Source organism: Petaurus breviceps, unplaced genomic scaffold, assembly GCF_028583685.1.
Source record: "Petaurus breviceps papuanus isolate PSGF00001 unplaced genomic scaffold, PetGlider_PUasm1.0 419, whole genome shotgun sequence".
Classification (NCBI taxonomy): Eukaryota; Metazoa; Chordata; class Mammalia; order Diprotodontia; family Petauridae; genus Petaurus; species Petaurus breviceps.
The window spans coordinates 208,514-226,916 of record NW_027186324.1 but is presented as its reverse complement, the minus strand read 5'-3'; the positions used below and the strand labels follow the sequence as shown (position 1 = coordinate 226,916).

At 34.8% G+C, this 18,403-nt stretch overlaps 1 protein-coding gene across 2 annotated transcripts in view; it reads right to left on the bottom strand.

Moving 5' to 3' along the window:
• The window catches only part of ROBO1 (roundabout guidance receptor 1), a 210,131-nt gene that overhangs the window by 16,840 nt on the left and 174,888 nt on the right, over window positions 1–18,403 (bottom strand). For both annotated transcript variants that reach the window (XM_069100504.1, XM_069100505.1), the window contains 4 exons: window positions 18,097–18,241; window positions 17,144–17,389; window positions 13,236–13,639; window positions 6,064–6,216 (listed from right to left, as the gene is read on the bottom strand). In XM_069100504.1, the coding sequence (XP_068956605.1) occupies window positions 6,064–6,216; window positions 13,236–13,639; window positions 17,144–17,389; window positions 18,097–18,241 (948 nt within the window). The remainder of the gene's footprint in view (window positions 1–6,063; window positions 6,217–13,235; window positions 13,640–17,143; window positions 17,390–18,096; window positions 18,242–18,403) is intronic.

Genomic DNA, 18,403 nt, shown 5'->3' with positions numbered 1-18,403 from the left:
CACTATGGAAAGAAGTTTGTAATATTGTATAGGGGGAAGCAGTAAAAAAAATCCCAAAGAAAAAGAAGACCAAGAAAATAAAATGGTTGTTTGATGAGCCAAGCAAGAAGAGATAAGGTGGATTTTTTTTTATTTAATGTGCAATGCAAAGAAATAAAAGAAAACAAAAAATGGGAAAGACATGAAATCTCTTCAAGAAAATCAGAGATATCCAAGGAACATTTCATGGAGAAATGGGCATGATAAAAGACAAAAATTGCAGGAACTTAACAGAAGTAGAAGAGATTAAAAAGAGGTGGCAAGAATATATAGAAGAACTATACAAGAAAGATTTTATCATCATGAATACCATGATGGTATGGATACATATCTAGAGCCAGACGGACATCCAAGAGAATGAAATCAAATGGGCCTTAGGAAGCTTTGCTAGTAATAAGGCTAGTGGAGGTGATGGAATTCCAGGTGAGGTATTTAAAATCCTAAAAGATGATGCTGTTAAAGTATTATACTTAATATACCAGTAAATTTTCAAAACTCAGTGGTGGCCACTGGACTGGAAAAGATCAGTTTATGTCCCAATTCTAAAGAAGAACAAAGCTAAAGAATGTCCAAATCACCAAACAGTTGTGCTCATTTCAACATGCCAGCAAGGTCGTGCTTAAGTTTCTGTAAAAATGAAACCATTCCTCTCCTCAAAGTGTTTACATTGTACAAGATGCTTTCTCCACCTGCCCCTGTCTCCTTCACCCTGCTCCCAAAGAAAACAATCTCTTCTGCTTTGAGGTATATTAATACTTTATACCTCTCTTACTATAATTAAATTAATATTCTGTTATATAGCTGTTTATGCACATTGTTTATCCCTTTATCAGCTCTATAAGAACTTATCATGGATTACAGGATAATCCTGTAATCTTTTTAGTTTCCTATGTCTCTTATAGTATAGTGTGCCTTGCATGCAGAAATTACTTAGTAAATATAGTCTGAAAGACTGTCATGAAATGGAGGAAAAATAAACAAAACCAGAAATAGTTGGATTTTTCTTTTATACTTCTAAAAAGTTATCATCTCAGTCTTGTTAGTCAAATTTAATGAAGTTTAACAAATACCTCAGTATGAAAAACAGGATAAATATAAGAATTCATTACTATCTACCTTTTTAGTATTATAAACCTAGATATCCCATGATATCTTCTCATTAAAGCTTAGGCACTGAACTAACCAAGCAACTTGCATTGGATTAAACTGCATAATTAAATGGACTAAAAATTGTGAGCTTCCAAGAACTGACTGCAAAGCCCTTTATGTCTTAAACACACCCACCCACACACCCACCCACCCACACACACACGCGCACACACACACACACACACACACACACACACACACACTATTTGGTTTAGAAATAGGAGGAAAAACAATCTTATGATATGGGAGCCTGAATGATCAATTTTGGGGAAAATACTAAATTTATTGGTACCTCAGAAAACATGTACTTTAGTCTAATAAACTGAGTTACGGAATTTTTGTCTAAACAATAGCTCTGATAATTTTTTTTTAAATCAGGAAAAATTATGATGCCTTCAGAAATAAGAGAGTAGAGAAGAAAGAAGATATATAAAATGTTGAAGAAAATAGTGAGAGCTAGTTAAAAAACAATAGAAATAACTGACACAGCCTTTTAATACCTACAAAATACACACATGCACACACACATATATTAACTTGTTTGAGCCTAAATAATACAGCATCATGATTCGCATTTTATAGAGGCTTAAAATGAAGCTCTATGAAGATGCGTGACTTGCCCATAGTTAAACACGGTTTAGTAAGGGTCAAGGTTTTCCTTAATCTATGTACAGCATTCTAGCCATCATGTGGAGCTGTTTTCCTTAGTTCAGTAGAGGAGGCTTAAGAGTTTTGTTCGAGTTCTGAAAGTAATGGACATGGAGTAGTAGTGAGAGAGAAGAGGAAGGAAGGCATTATGGACAAGAGAACATTTCACGAACATCAGTATAATAGGTGGAAATGTGGACCTGACTGAATTATGCCATGTTTCTCCTATTAGGTCATGAGCTCCCTGAGAAACAGTATGACCTTTTTTCTCATCTTATTGTAGATCGTAATACAATGACTTACATACCATAGGTGTTAATAAAAGAGAACTGAAGCAAATGGTGTGTTAAATTATATTGAGCTATTATCAATCACCTTCGACTTCCACTTATTGATACTAGTCCTGCTCTCTGTGTTAGGAAACAGTAAGACTGCCTACTTCTAAAGGATAGGGTTTACACTGAGAGGTACTGAATGAAGTGTAGGCTGTTCTAGTGGGGAGACATTAAAAATTCTTGTGCAGAAAGAAACAAAATAAAAATTATTTTTTGAGAACTCTCTGGCTGTTATATGTAAGATCAAATGGAATGTAGGAGAGATTGATGGTAGGAAGAACACTAGCAGAAGGCTGCTGAAGTGATCAATATATGAATGGATAAGAACTTAAATTAGGATGGTGGCTGTAAAATGGAAAGGAAGAAACAAATCCAAGAAACATTTTGGAACAAGAATTGCTAGAAAAATGATGAGGGAGAGAGATACTGAGGGAGAAGTTAAAATTATCTCTATGATAGCAAAGCAGGGGTATCTTGGAGATGAGTAAAGAGAAAATAAAGAGGAAGATGGAAAATTTGAGAAAAAGACAATGAATTAAAATTTCAACATACTCCTTGTGAAACCACATTTTCTAACTAACTTCTCTATTGGTATTATGGAAAAAAAAACTTTAGGATTGGGAATTTAAACTAATTAAAAAGCTTTTCTAGTTCACAGACTGGCAAATAGCATTTTCATAATTAGACATTTATTTGAGTTAAAAAACTAGTTTGCTTGATTACTATATACATAAACACATATATACACATAAGTAAAGACACAGGCATTCATAAGACTAGTCTTTCTATGTATTAATTTTTTGTTAAAAATAAAACATTATTAAAGTAGGATTCAGTCTAATAAAAGGACAATGTATGTGGAAAATTCCGTACACTGACTCACTACAGAGGTCTTGTGCTCTTACTTAGCTTAATGCTTAAAATCTCAAGGTCTTCTAATTAGTGATAAATTGTCAAAACAACACTGCTTCAGAGAAGGTGGTAAATTTATAATTTATGAAAAGTGGGGTTGTAGAAATAAAGCAAATTTGGTTTCTAAATCGAGTATATAAATGGTTCAGAAAGGTTGAAAAGAGAGGGTAGGAAGGATTGAAAGTAGCTTCTAGAAATGTGCTTCTGCTTGGTTTAACTCTGTAAAATTTATACTCATTAAATATTCATAAAATTTCTCCTGATCTATATATGAAGCAAGACTATGAATTATAAACACATGGAAACTATTTTATGTTCTGTCGGACATGAGTGCTTAGGACAGTACTTTGCACGTAGTAGGCTCTTATGACACATATAAGTTTAATGAATAAGTGAATTCCACATTAAGCAAGGACTTGTGTTTGTCTATTGAGCATACAACCAACTAATATCATTCTGCACTAATTGAGTCATCAGGACAATTTCTTTACTCTTCTTTCTGTTTTCCTTTTTTCTTTATATTTCTTTATTTCAAATTAAGAACAAAATTTTATTATTTTAATGTGGGAGGAAAACTCTCTCCCCCAAACCCACTAATACTTGGTATACATAGAGAATATGTATTAAATACTGCTAACAGTCTATGTTACAGATTTTAGTTCATCAACTTTACCCCCATAAAGAAGTAAAAAGAGAACTTTATTACTTTTCCCAGTAATTCACACAACAATGTTTAGCTTATTTTACTATCTTTCAAAGTTTGTATTCTTTCCTTTTTCTAATGGAATCATAAAAATCTTCCCTCTCACTAAACTATTTCATGTAACCAATAGTTCATATTTAATAACACTGCCCAGAAATTGTGGAAAATAATTTTCATTCAGCTACATAAAACTTGAGGCCATGACAATCTATTACTAGTAATTATTTTAAATATTGGAAAATAAATTCATATGGCATTCAAGTTATTAATAAATGCAAAACAATCAGGAAACAGTCATATTACAATGGTTCAATTCACTGAGTTTCTTTTCTTACCAGTCACTGAATTTACAAAATAAAATAAACTTTTGTGATAGGAACAGTACAAGAAAAAATTTCTTTGATATCAACACGTTAAAAAAATTAGGTAAGTGAAGAGCAAAGTAAATGTACAATTACAGATACTAATTAGTATATACCATAGGCTATTCTATTCTCATAATATTCTGAGTATGTTTTCATGGTAGAGTATTCACTAGTATTTCAGATACAAGAATGCATCTTTTCTGTCAAATTCTAAATTAGTTTCTTAACATTCCTAAAATCAGCAAATTATTTCTTGATTATAGATCACTACACTGTCCAACAGTGATCATGCAGAGCTCAGCCAGAATTTATGTGTAATTAGAAAACATGTTGAAAGAAGCACCTGAGAAAGGTTGCAAAATAAATACTGATCACATTTACTAAACCCGCTGCAATTTTTTAACTATGGCTCCATGTAGTCCAACTTGGCGCATTATCAATTAAGCAGAAAAACAGAAGAGCAGTTAATTGTCAAATTCAAGTATAAATAAAAAAAACAAATAAACAAAAACCCCTCACATACAGAATCCATTCAGATTTTCTCTTATGTTTTACGTCAGTGTTCATATCAGTGTTGGATGTTTAGGCAGTTGTTTCTGCTAAGAGTACTCTCTTCTAGATAATGAAAACTGATAAAATGTCTATAAAACCATGTAAAATGCCATTGCAGGGATCTCATAAATGTAAAATTGCTGGTATACTTTGGAAATTTACACCTTATGTCTGTCCCTCTGTAGAAGCAAACATGTACAAAGACACAGTAATAACTCTTTGAAATCAGATAATATTCTGACAACTCAGTTTCACTGACAAAAGGGGCCTGGGCAGAAGCCAGAAGGCCCAGGTGCACTGTGTCATGCCAGTATTTAATGTAGTATTATATCAGATAGATGCTGGTGAGAGAAAATACTGGAAATAAAGTACAGATAATAGCATGGACAGCCACTCATTGCAAAATTACTTGTGCTCATCATGCTGTGAGCTTTGTATTAAATTTTTCTGTCAAGTGGCAGGAATCACAGGGAGAAGTGGCTCAAAAAACCCTCCTTGTAACCTTGGATAAGAATCTATAATATTAGGCTTTCATATGATAATGGCAAATGATGCACCTCTTTGAAAAATTGCTGACTGGTAATGAAAGTCCTAATCAGATTGTTGCTGAGAACCAAATTGGGGGGGGGGGGGATGACTGTGACACCCTTCTTTAGCAAATTTAGCAAACTTGACAAGATGGGTAAGTCTGGAAGAATTGATCTTACATGAATTTCTAACAAAGCCCTTGGGTTGTTTTGTAAAATGGGAAGGTGGTGGTTTAATAAATGCTGGGCCATCTGAGGCACTTTCATTAAAGGCTTTCTCTAGACAACATCACAATGTTTGCATCATCCTACTATACTCCCTGGAGAATACAAGCATTACCTTTTCAGCAGGAGTTGATATTGTGTGTGAAGGCATGAGGGAAAATGATTAGATTTTGCTTTTTGGTCCATAAAATGGCTGTAATAATACTGTAGGTAAAATTAAAATTCAAAAGAGTTCATTGTCTTCTGTTTGAATACTAAATTGTTCATGAAAAAGGTGGACATGGAGAATTTATTGTTACATTAACTTAATGAAAATTTAATTTTATGATTATTTTTTATATGACAAGCTATTTTTCCTATACATTTAAGCATTAATCTAATATCTTAAATAATCAGCTTATAAGAAAACTGAAAAATGCTTTTGTAATGACTCTGTCCCAAAGGTACTAGAAACCGACTGCAGAAAACAATAATATTTTGTAGTATAAAACTTGAAACAGTAAATATTTAGTGTGATTTTACATGTGTTACAAAGTTTTCCTCCCCATACAGATACTGGGTAAAACAGAAAAATTTATCAAGGTTTTCATCTATTTCAATGTCCTTACCATCTGTGTAGACTTCTCTGCGCAGATGTCCTGGCTGGTGTTTTTGTTTCTTGGCTGGTCGGGCCTTCTGTATTACAGCAGCACTCATGTTACTGTCTGTAGATACAGGGCTGGTGGGTCTAGGGCAGTGTGATGCGTGAAAATGCCTGCGGCCTAAAAAGAAACCCCAACATATCAGAATCAAAATACATCACTGGTTTTCCTTTAAAAAAAAAAAAAGGAAAATCCCACATTCCACTTTGTAAATGTTAAAATAAAGGACAAAGACTGAAATGGATAATTTATACTTACTTTTTCAGATACATATTGTTATAATGGTATAGTTTTTATTTAGACCACTTAAGATTGATCTAGTCTAGGCTTCTGAAATCTGCCAAAGGTTAGTCACCCAAAATATTTTCTCACTGTGGCAGTTCCTGGGTTTTAGGATGAGGAGGTGTTTTGTTTGTTTTGTTTCTTTAAATAGTTTTATTTTATTGGTTCTAGGGATCTTGGTCGACTAAGCTTATTCATTTCCAAAGGAATAATGCATGTCTTTCAGTCAAAAACTGGCATTATCTGACATTAATCATATCAGTGCTTTCTGTCACTATGCCTGGTTGATCAATGAAGACAGAAGATTCCACAACAGACATGGTATATTTAACTCAGAATTGCAATGGAGACATCACAACAAAGTGCTTGATGTGCTTGCCCTCTACTGCTTTGTATAACAGAAAATAACAGAAAAAGTCACAAACACAAATTTTTACTATTGCACAATAAGAAAGTTTTACCAATGAACCTGAAATAGTATACCTTATGACATATGCATTTTGGAATGTATCCGTGTTGAATAAATAGCTACAAATAAAAATATGGTAACTGAAGCATATTAAATAGTAAACATTAAGCAATAAAGGAATCAAGTGAAAAATAGTGAATTCATTCATTCATATTAGTTTCAATGTTAAGTCATAAAATGGAACCATTTCTTAAAAAAACAAAAGCCTAATAGTAAATTTCACTCACATTACTTGAAGAACACAAATGGAGAACCTCTACATGATAATGAAGTAAAGTATTAAATCAGATAAAAATGAGAAAATCAATGATGAATAAACCAAAAAAATCCATGAAAACATTAAGGCTGCAACTAAATTTACTCTGCTGTATATAAATCATCTGATGTAGACCTTAAGATTCAACAGCCTTTTAAGTTTGAACTTTCAACTTTATTTCACCATTTGGCTTGATTTAAAAAAACTGAAACACACATATTCTTAATGTCATTTGTAAACAGTAGTTTAAGTTACCTGATTTCACTTACCTATTGTGAACTTGTAAATAAACTAAAACAAAAGCAATCACTTAAAATATGTGGCTTTCAATGTTTTCCTTATGAGGGATATTTAAAATTATATACATTTGATCAACACGCAGAGATTTTTCTCCCCTTAAAGATCATTCATGCAACTGCCAATCCAGAAGGTCTCTGGCTGGATAACTCAAGTAATTTAAGTCCTGCTTTTATAATGCATACATTATAGTTATAGGCTAAGATACGTTGGATATTATCCTCCTGCATCAGAATCATGAATAAGTAATATATAAAATGGATTATTCATGATGGGGATTTATAGCAACAGTAGCATGTATCACCATGAAGATTACTGTAGATTCACAACTTGGATTTTAATCTCAGTAGCTATTTTTTTTAGTGACAGTAATTTTAATACTTCTGAGGATTTGTGATTTTTGCAATGCATGAGTTCAATCTCTATCAATGTTGGTTACAATCTCTCTATGACTTGGAAAACAGTCTATCTGCTTTTCAAACAGCCACTCCAATGATGAGTTTTGCTAAGTTTATCTAAACTGATTGGTTCTTGGACAACAAACAGACAGTATTTCACTGTGTTCATGCTGTAAGCTTTCCAGGTGGGTAGTACATCTCAAAGCTTATTTCTATTTGGCATAGCCTTCAAGATCACCTACTTGCTACAATGAGGTTTCAGAGACAGTAGGTTTCTTAGCACAGTCCCTATCTGTTGTTATAAGCTTCTCAAAAACAAGACTTGAAAAAGTGTTTCACTCTTGGACATTCTCTTTTACCATCTGAACCTCATAAGCTGAGGAGGGAATATTTAATAAAATTCCCACATAGGCATCTCCTTCAGTCATCGTATCTTGGACCCAGGCACTGACTAATATCTGTGTTGCTGCATATCCCAAAGTTCAGGAAATCCAGAATGCATAGCAGATTTTGTGGCTGATGTGTATTCTCCAGTCTGATTTTATCTTCATGTGGTGATCATTTGGACGAGAAAATTTGCATGAAGTGGGATTGGAAAAAGACATGGGTCTGTCACTTAAAAGATGATGGATGATAGACAGTACAAGGATTTTACTGGTATTAACAAAATGTTAAAAAGAAACAGAGGAAAGATGCTGGCTTCTCTTCTGAAATGTTTGTGGAGGATCTACAGAAAGGTTTAGATAGAGAGTCTCATAGGATGAGAAGGATGACAGTTTTCAATAATGGAAAAAGAATCTACAAGGATGACATCATGGATCCATTCAATTACTGAAATAAGCAGAAAAATGAAATGATGAGTGAAATTCAAAATATGCTGCTGACAGGGAAAAGAGGAAACAAAAAGGTACTTGAGCAAACAAAAAGTTTCCACAAGAAACAAAAATGAGTGGGGAAAAAAGTCAGCATCAAGAATGTCCTAATTTGGCATGGCTAGGTGGCGCAGTGAGCCCTGGAGTCAAGAGAACCTGAGTTCAAATCCAGTCTCAGACACTTAACACAAAAACTAGCCGTGTGACCTTGGGCAAGTCATTTAACCCCAACTGCCCTCCAAAAAAAAAAGAATGTCCTAATTTGGGGCAGCTAGTTGACACAGTGAATACAGCACCGGCCCTGCAGACAGGAGAATCTGATTTCAAATCCAGTCTCAGTCACTTAACATTTACTAGTGGAGTGACATTGGACAAGTCACTTAACCCCAATTGCCCTGCCCTATCCCCTCCAAAAAGCAAAAAAAAGTCCTAATTTCTAGATCATTAGGGATAAACTCTTATTAAAATATTTACATGAGGAAAATAAAATATCACAATATGTTAGGATTTTTTAAAATCATTTTTAATATAAAAGACTTACAGGACAAAAATATTTAGAAGATAATATTGACTTATTTTCAGATGGCTGTCAGATCTCCTGATCCCTTCCCTTTTTTTTATTAAAAACACTTTTAATTTTGTACTTAAATGTCAAAAAAATTTCCATATATACAACAGAACATAAAAAGAGGTTTCCCTATGAAATCCTGAGTCTTCATTCAACTCACTCAAAAAGAGAGTAAATAGTTTCCACCTCCCCCAATTCATATAAAAGGGGACTCTGAACAAACTTTGGAGCTATAGAACCCACAAAATGACACAAAGAAGCTAGCCTCCTGCTGAGGACAGCCTGGCAGGCCAGCCGGAATGGGCCAGCACAGCTCTCTGGGAGCCGAGCCTAGCCCCATGTCAAAGTTTTAGTCCCAGGGTGGGCCTGACCAACCAGAGGCTGGAGGGACTCCAGATCACCAGCAGCTGTAGCCATTTCCAGAATTATCAACACATAGATGCTAAGGACAAAGTGAGAGGTCAGTGCGGTCTGCACTTTGGGATCCAGTAGTTGGGAGTGCTGTTGGCCTCTTCCCCCGGGGCAAGAAGCTGCTGAGGCATCCCATGCAGCCACTCCCATGTGGCAGCTTCAGCTCCTGGCCTGCAGAGTACAGGGGGACCAAGCAACCAGTCTGAGGGATAATTGCTCTTGCTTTAACCTGCTTGGATCTGGATTGCAGTCTAGGGTGGAGGTCCTGGGGTATGTGACCAGCTGGCCAGAGTGTGTGGAGGCTTCAAAGAGGGCACCCAACTAATACCTTTGGCAGCTTAGAAAAACCGAGTGATTGGTACATAGTTCCCCTGTCTGGTGGCAGAGTCCTATGGTGGCAAAAAGCCCAGGGGTCAAGTGACTGAGGGGAGACATGACCAGGCAAAGGAAACAAAGCAAACAGAAGAATCCAAAATTAGACTCCCATTTTGGGGACAAAAAGGAGCAAAACATGGAAAATAAGATATACCGGCATTGGGGCATAGAGATCTACCATGACCTGCTGGAATAGTCAAAGGGGGCATGGAAGAAGATATGGGAGAAAGCAGATTGGAGGAGGGGATATCTTGTGATACCGCTATTTTGGGCTGGTGGGTAGTGGAAAAACAGGGAAAAAATTTGTAACTCAAAATCTGGCGGCAATGAATGATGTAAACCAGAAGTTAATAAAGCATTTGAAAAAAAAAGAGTAAATAATACACTTGACACATTACTTTGAACATAATTGTGCTTGTCTGTGTTTTTCCCTGAGCTTGTTCTCTTTTATGCCTTCTTTTAAGTATTTCAATTCCCCTCTTCTTTTTGGCATTTCTATTGCTTTTTTATGCCAAATTTTCTCAATGTATGTTCAACCTTACTTTGTCCTTTTCAGAGGAAATTGAAATATCTGATTCCTGTGTCCCTCATCTCTTCATCCATATTTGAATATTATTCTCAAAGAAACTGATTATAAGGAATAGCAAATTCCACCCCCTTCCTTGTTTCTACATTACTGTATTCCTTTTGCCCTCCCTTCTCTTTCCTCTTCTCAGTTCCTCAGAACAGAACTAATCCTTCCCTTCCTTTCATACATTTGTTCTGAATATCCATGGGAGGACCAAGTACTTTTAACCTTTATTATACCAACAATCCAAAATTGCAGAAATGATTACTTGTGCTATCTAATATTTGAAGGTGTGCACAAGCACAAATCACTTTTGTGTAGCACAAACCAGTACTCATATTTCTTAGCAGGGCATGATTCAGAATCCTTGGAAGGGAGGGCCTTGGCTACAAATGACACTCAGTTTTTAGGATAGGTTTTATTCTTTTCATAGCTCTAAGCACTCTTTCTCTGCCTTCATGAAGAAAAGACTCACATTTATGTACAAGAGACTTAATATCTCAAAAGTCTGTATTAATTATATCATAGTATTTAAAGGATTAAATGAGATGATGTTTCTCAAATATACCTCCTTCTCTCCTCTGACACTGCCACCACCCTGTCTAGGCCCTCCTCACCTCATGTTTAGACTATGGCAATAATGGTCAGTTTCCTTGCTTTAAGTCTTTCCCCTCTCCAATCTATATTCCATTCAAGTGTCAATCTGATTTTCCTAAAGTTCAATTCTGACCATGTCATTCTCCTGTTCAGTTAACTCTGGTGGCTCCCTATTGCCTCCAGGATCAAATATAAAATCCTCTGGCATCCAAAGCCCTTCACAATCTAACTCCTTCCTACCTTTTCAGTCCTCTTGTACCTTCTTCTCCTTTATATATTCTGTATAATGATACTGGCCTTCTACAAAAAGATACTCCCTTCTCCAGATTTTAGGCATTTTTAGTGGAATTTTCTACCTCCTCAACTCTTGGCTTCCTTCAAGTCCTATCTAACAGCCTACTTTCTCCTTTCCTCATTCCCATACCCCCTCTTTATTTGTTGATTGTCTAGACTTTAGAAAGAAATGAAGAAAAGGATGCAGATTACACTTAATAGCATGTCATGTGTTCATCCCCCCCCAGATAAATATTTGTTAAACATTTATCAACAAACTGCTGTACCCCAATACATATTCTACTTAGGCAAGATATGCATTTAATTTCATTGATGTATCTCTACTCCAGAGAGAGTATGACTTGATGAACAGAATGCTAGGATTTGTTAGGAAGAGGCCTGCATTTGAAGTCTGCCTTAGCTATGTGACTGTGGGCAAGTTACCTAACCACTTTCTCTGTGTCTCCGGCAACACCATGGGATTCCTTTACTAAATCTAATTACTCTATACGTATTTTGTGAGGTTGTGATCTGTATTGGTACAAGTATTTCTCACATCAGAGGCTGCTGAGCTGATGAAACAATTGATCTTGTCCCTAATATTTAGCAGAATGCCTTCCATATAAGTAGGTACAACTGTACAACTGTGCTAGATGTTAGGATAAAAAGCCAAAAGTGAAAGATTCTCTACTCTGAAGAGCTTACATTTGGGAGGGAGGGAGGAAGAGGAAGACAAGGCAATCAAGGTCAAGTGACTTGCCCAAGGTCATACAACTAGTAAGTGTTAAGTGTCTGAGGTCAGATTTAAACTCAAGTCCTCCTGCCTCCAGGGATGGTGCACTATTCACTGCACCATCTAGTTACCCCAAGAGTTTACATTTTAATAGACATATAAAGATATACACAAAACCCATACAAAGCAGCTACAAGATAATTCTGCAGGGGGTAGGCACTAGTAACTGGCAGCAGAGAACAGGAAAGGGCTCATACAAAAAGTTAGCCCCACTGTCAGAATGTGCCTCTTGCACTCCAGGATCCATCTCCCCCTGGAACTGGAGACCTTTAGGTTCTGATTATGTTTTCATCTTATCTTGCCCTGACCCAAGCCCACTCTCCCCACTCTCATGTGTTGTCTTCCCCTATTAGATTATAAACTTTTTGATCGAAGATTTGCTTGCTTATACTTGTATCTCCCGTGCTTAGTATAATGCTTAATAAATGTAATGCTTAATAATTTTTTTTCATTCGTTGGCTCATTTATACTTGAAGGAAACAAGGGATTCTAGGAAGTGGAAGAGAGAAGGGAGAGCATTCCATGCATAGGACAGACCCAGTGTCCAGACACAGAGATGGGAGATGAAGTATCCAGGAAACAGTGAGAAGGCCAGTTTGGCTAGGCCAGAGAATGCATGTAGGAGAGTAACATGTCATAAGGTTGGAAGGGAAGGATGGAAATGCCAAACAGAGGACTGAATATTTTATCACAGAGGTAAAACGGAACCTCTGAAGCTTATTAAATAAGGGAGTTGGTATAACATCGTCAGACTTGCACTTTAGTGGAAAATAAGCTGAGTGGAGGCTGGATTAGGGTGTAGATTATTGAATCAAATTTGGTCTTTTATGTGATTGGTGGTTTTAGTTTCAATTTTAAAATACAAAATACTGTTATTTTCCACCTACTTTATAGGCCACAAGATATACTTGAAGATAATCAGTAATTCAATGCTACACACTTAAAAATTTTAAAATCATTTTTGTAAATAGGAAACTTACCCACAGCATCCTGCATCTGACGTCTTGCTACCTTAAGACCAGCATATTCAGCTGCCGCTGCAACAGCCTGTGCAAAATCTGCATCAGTAAAAAATGAGCCATCAGAAGAACTCACACTGGAACGTCCACTTGAAATGTTATCTTCTTCTGAGGCTGAGCCCCAGCCATTGATCATGGAGCCAGTCACAGAGCTTTCCAGATCTCCAACACTAGAAGCAGGCGTCTGCTCGAGCCCACGTAAAAGAAGCCTTCTGGTTTGCATTTTGGCTACCTCCATGTCAGCTTCATCTTCTTCTTCTGGTACATCAGTATCCATATCTGAGACCAGGGGTCCAGAAATGTAGCCATAGGTATGTGGTGGAGAAATTGGCCTTGGCGGTGGAGGAGGACTCACAGGCTGACGTCTGTGTAAATAGAAAAGTAAATATGCAGGCTTTGAGTTACTCAAATGATACAAAAATATCTCATGACCAACTTGGTGTTTTTAATTCCGCTCCTTTGTTCATAAAAAAACAACAACTTTGTAACTGTGTGTGACAAAACAGCGTTACTGTACTTTGTCAAGAGCAGAATTGTTGGTGAAGAGTCTGATGGCAAAACCCAAATTTATATTTAAGTTAATAATAAAGTGTTCAGCTATGCCTATGTTTCATTATTTGGATTATGACTGATTAAAAAGGAAAAGGCCATTATGTACGGAAAAGGTAAAAATGACTTTTGTAGGCAAATACCAATCGATGAGACCAAAAGACTGTGAATAATTAAGAAAATTAGATATTGCCAAAGACAACAGGCATCTGTACCATAACAGAATGTTCCATAAAATGATTTTTTTTTCACTCCTTTTCTGTCCTTGTTGACAACCCCACATGTCTAAGGAGATGGAGTCGGTAGTTTTGAGATGTAATATTATTACTATTAGAGGGCAATATTTCATGACTTCAAGAAAATCACTTTTACCGTTATGGCATACATTCTTGTAGATTTTATCCTATAACAAAAATGTCAGTCACAGTAATTATGGCAGCTAGAAATTCTTAATCCCATGTCTTCTCTCCCTCAGTAATATGACTCATCTTATATTTTAGAGATTGTTGATTTTTACTGAAAACTGATTGGTTAAGCTTTTTATCTTAAGGGTTATTTACTGTGGGAGTGACAGGGAGTTACAATTTGGTAAGTGACAATTGACTTAAAACACATAAATCTGCTATCAGTATGACTAGATATTTTTTATTTTCCATTTGGAAAATCTACAGTTTTATTGTTTATCTACAAAGTAGAAAAAAATGAGACATGTTGGGAAATTAAAAACATAACATAAAGCTAAGGTCACTAATACAAGGATTTTGGATAAAAGTTGTGGGTTTTTTTAATGCTTTAGAATTTAAAAAATTAATCTGTGTTGCATTTGGAAAACTCTAAAGAACTTGAAAGAGTTGAAATTATTTCAAAAGAAAAAAAAGGAATGCTTAGTTTCACTAATAACTGGTTGCTCACACCGAATGAAAATTGGTTTTATTTAGAACGAAAATCAAACAAAGTTAGGTACACATAAAACAAAATATGCTAATATGTTATTAAAAAGAAAAAATAAAGCTTTTCATCTTTATTAAAAGCTTGAGAAAAAGCAGGATCACCAATAAACAATGTAAAAATTATTAAGCAAATCAGCACTTTATAAAACAAAGGTAATTCCATGAGGAAGATCATGTAGTAAGTTAGATCTTAGAGTAAGATGTTAAAGTAAGAGTAATGTAATCATTACCAAGCCAAGTCAATACTGACAATATAGAGGATGTTTATGTGAATCAGTTATAAATAACGCAAACTCAAACTAGGCATAATAAATATCTATGATATGAAATGTGCTATTTACTAAAATGGAAAATAAAAAATCATTTCAAGACCAGTTCTCTTCAGTAGTTCTACCACTCAATATAACAAGCATTTGAACTTTTTTTTTTATTAGGGAATTCAAAAGCTACTAAAATAACATACAGACATATGGCATAGAATTAAAGTCATAAAATCACAGACTGCTAGATATGGGAAGGGACTTTAGAGATCATCTAGTCCAGTACTCACTGCAAACTATGTTCCATGCCTGCCTTTGCTTTTGTAAGGTCAGAAGAGCTAAGAATGATTTTTATATTTTTAAATAAAATTTTATTGTATTTAAAATGTGAGAACTATTCTTAGGGAGGGCAGGAAGTCATCATTTTGTCAGCCACCAATCCAGTCTAACTTCTCTTACAGTAGATGACAAAAACTGATGTTTCAGAAAAGTTAAGTGAGTTGCCACAATCTCCTGATTTCCAGTTCAAGGCTCTTTGCATCTCAAAAGATTTATTTTGTGAAAATTGTAAACCATTACAATTTGAACTAATATTATCTATTTTGTATAATGTTTGGTATTTTTTTCTTAAGTTTCAATATACCATCATTTTTAAAATTACCTAGTTTTATTGAAATTTTAAAATTTATTTTTTTTAATTCTGGAATTAAATTTTTTTTAAAATGAGAATATCTATATTCACATTAGGGCACAAAAAGAGGGCTGTACATGAAATTGTGAGTCCCCACCTCATTCTGGTTATCCAAACTATTCTGGTATAACTGATTAGAAAATTTTTTCTCTAATAACTGCTGTTCTTAAATTGAAGCCAAAACTTATAAAACACAAATATTTCAAAGGATACATCTTAGACAATATGTAGTCCTACAGAATTCTGACCACACCTTTGCCAAGTATATTATTGTTACTGTCTAGTCTTTGACTTTTTATTTTAAAAAGCATTTTTTAACTTTTATAATAAATATTTGAATATTTTAACTTTTAGGATAAATGAATCTATCATATTTGTACAGGAGTATATTATATAGAACTCAAATCAGCAAACATTTTTTGTGAGAATTTAATTTTGAGATTTCTATTTCATAATTATAAAAGGTAGCTTATTCAAAATGAGATATAATAAAGTAACATTATAAAATCCTTTTAAGCTACAAAATAAGGTTTAAAAGAAATAAACTCTATATGATGTGGTTTTAAGAATGCTAAAGGAGTGTTCAGAGAAACATAGAAAAATAATAATTGCCAGTCAGTGAGAGTAAGAATATAGAAAATACTAAAATGTGTCAGCAACAATGAAAAGTACATAAATAAAAGTATAAACAATAAAATAAACACTGATATGATGCAGTAATAGCTAATACGCTATCTTAATGACAAATTAAACAGTTAAGCATAGTAGCAAAGTATATTATTTTACCTCATTTCACATACATATATGTATGTATGTATATAAATGAAAAAAAGTAAGTACATAAACACATACACCCAATCATGGGGCAGAAAACACAAAAGGTCTCTAATCTAATATTTCCACTAAACAAAAAGATAACCAAGGTCACACAGAAAATATAAATACCAAACTCATTTTTCTTCAGCACAACAGCTGTGAGACAACAATTGTTCACTGGAAGGACTGAATGAAGACATTAGGAAATACAGTTTCTATAAGATAGAATAAGAAATCTATAAGGCTTCTAACAATTAAAAAAAAAGGAAAGCTAGAGTGGGGAAAATTACACGAATAAAATTGGCCAGATTAGACTTTATGAAAAGAGAACAATGTATATAATTTTGATTTACATTTATTCAAGAATACGATTAGAAGAGTAATTAAATTATTTCTATGAAATGTTATACATTATTTTCAATTTTAAAGTTCACTTGGAATAACAATATGAAGGTTACCATATGTCTTGGTTATTGATATTACTCCTTGTGTTCATTATCTTGTGTCATTTTGAAATCACAAAATGAATGCTGCTTATGAGTAGAAACACCCTGATTTTATTGGTAAAGAAAATGACAACTTTAAAAACTTTGCACCACATACCTTCTGTCAGGCTGATGCTGCGCGTGGCCAGTGTCATCCGGGCAATCTTGTAACATAGGCTGAAGTTCTTCTTGGGGTGATGGGGTGAGTGTGGCAGTGGATTGATGGCTATAGGACACTGCTGCCGGAGATGAAGCTGCTCCCCGTACCGGAGGAGTGGGGCCTCGTTCGTCTTCTTCTTCTAGCTCATCTTGCTGTAAATACATCCTGGCTGGTGGCACTGGGCATGGAATCTCTTGGTCATAGCTAAAATATAAAGTTATAAAGACATCAGCTTTTAAATTTAAAATATGTAAAAATGTGCTGGGACCTGTTTATGAAGATGATGCTACTGACCATTCCCTGGTAGAAGAGTTGCTTTTTAATATTTCTCCCTAGCATTCTGAGCTAGCTGAATTAGGGCTGTTATACATATGCTAAAGTTTTCCAAATGACTTTGACCACAGAACAGTTTAGTTTGAAATCTATTTATGAACTAACTACACAAATGTTAGCTGCCGTTATCAGTAATAAAAATGCCTACCCTTTATAAATCACTTCAAAGTTTGTAAGGCATTTTGCATATATTATTGCATTTGATTCTCACAATTCCTCTGTGAAGTAGGTGCTAAAACCTCATTTTTAAGGATGAGAAAACTGAGGTCAAAAGAGGTTGACTTAACCAATGACATAGCTAGTAAGTGTCTCAAGCTGGTTTTAAGCTCTGGTCTTCGTAACTCCTCTGTACCATTTAGCTAGCTTTGCTCTTTTTTTTTTACGGAGACTAAAAATATTTAATACATAAAACATCATTCAGTTCATTTAGTATTTCATTTCTATGTAAATGGTAGGTTCTTTTTAAAGAGTAACATTTCAGAGTTTGTAGGTAATGCCACCTCACACAGAAACCTGCTCTATAAACATATTCTGGTCTTATACAAGATTTCATATTACAGAATACTCTGTCGCCTTACCTCTCATCTACAGAAAGACTGTAATCTTCACTATTGCTGTGGGGAGGAGGATGTGCTGGGGGAGGTGGAAGTAAGTCTGCCCAGTTCATACCCGTCTGTTTTGGTAACTTGGGTGTCCGTGCCCCTTTCTTGTGCCCTTGACTCCCTTAATGAAAAAAAAAAAAGGAAGAAAGACTCTCATCTTGTTTTTAATATCATTCTACACGCATGAAACTAATTACTTTTCTATAAATACAACTCATAGCTAATATTACTTTTTAAAAAAAAAACATGTAACCAGAGGATTTTTCTCATTAATTCTAACAAG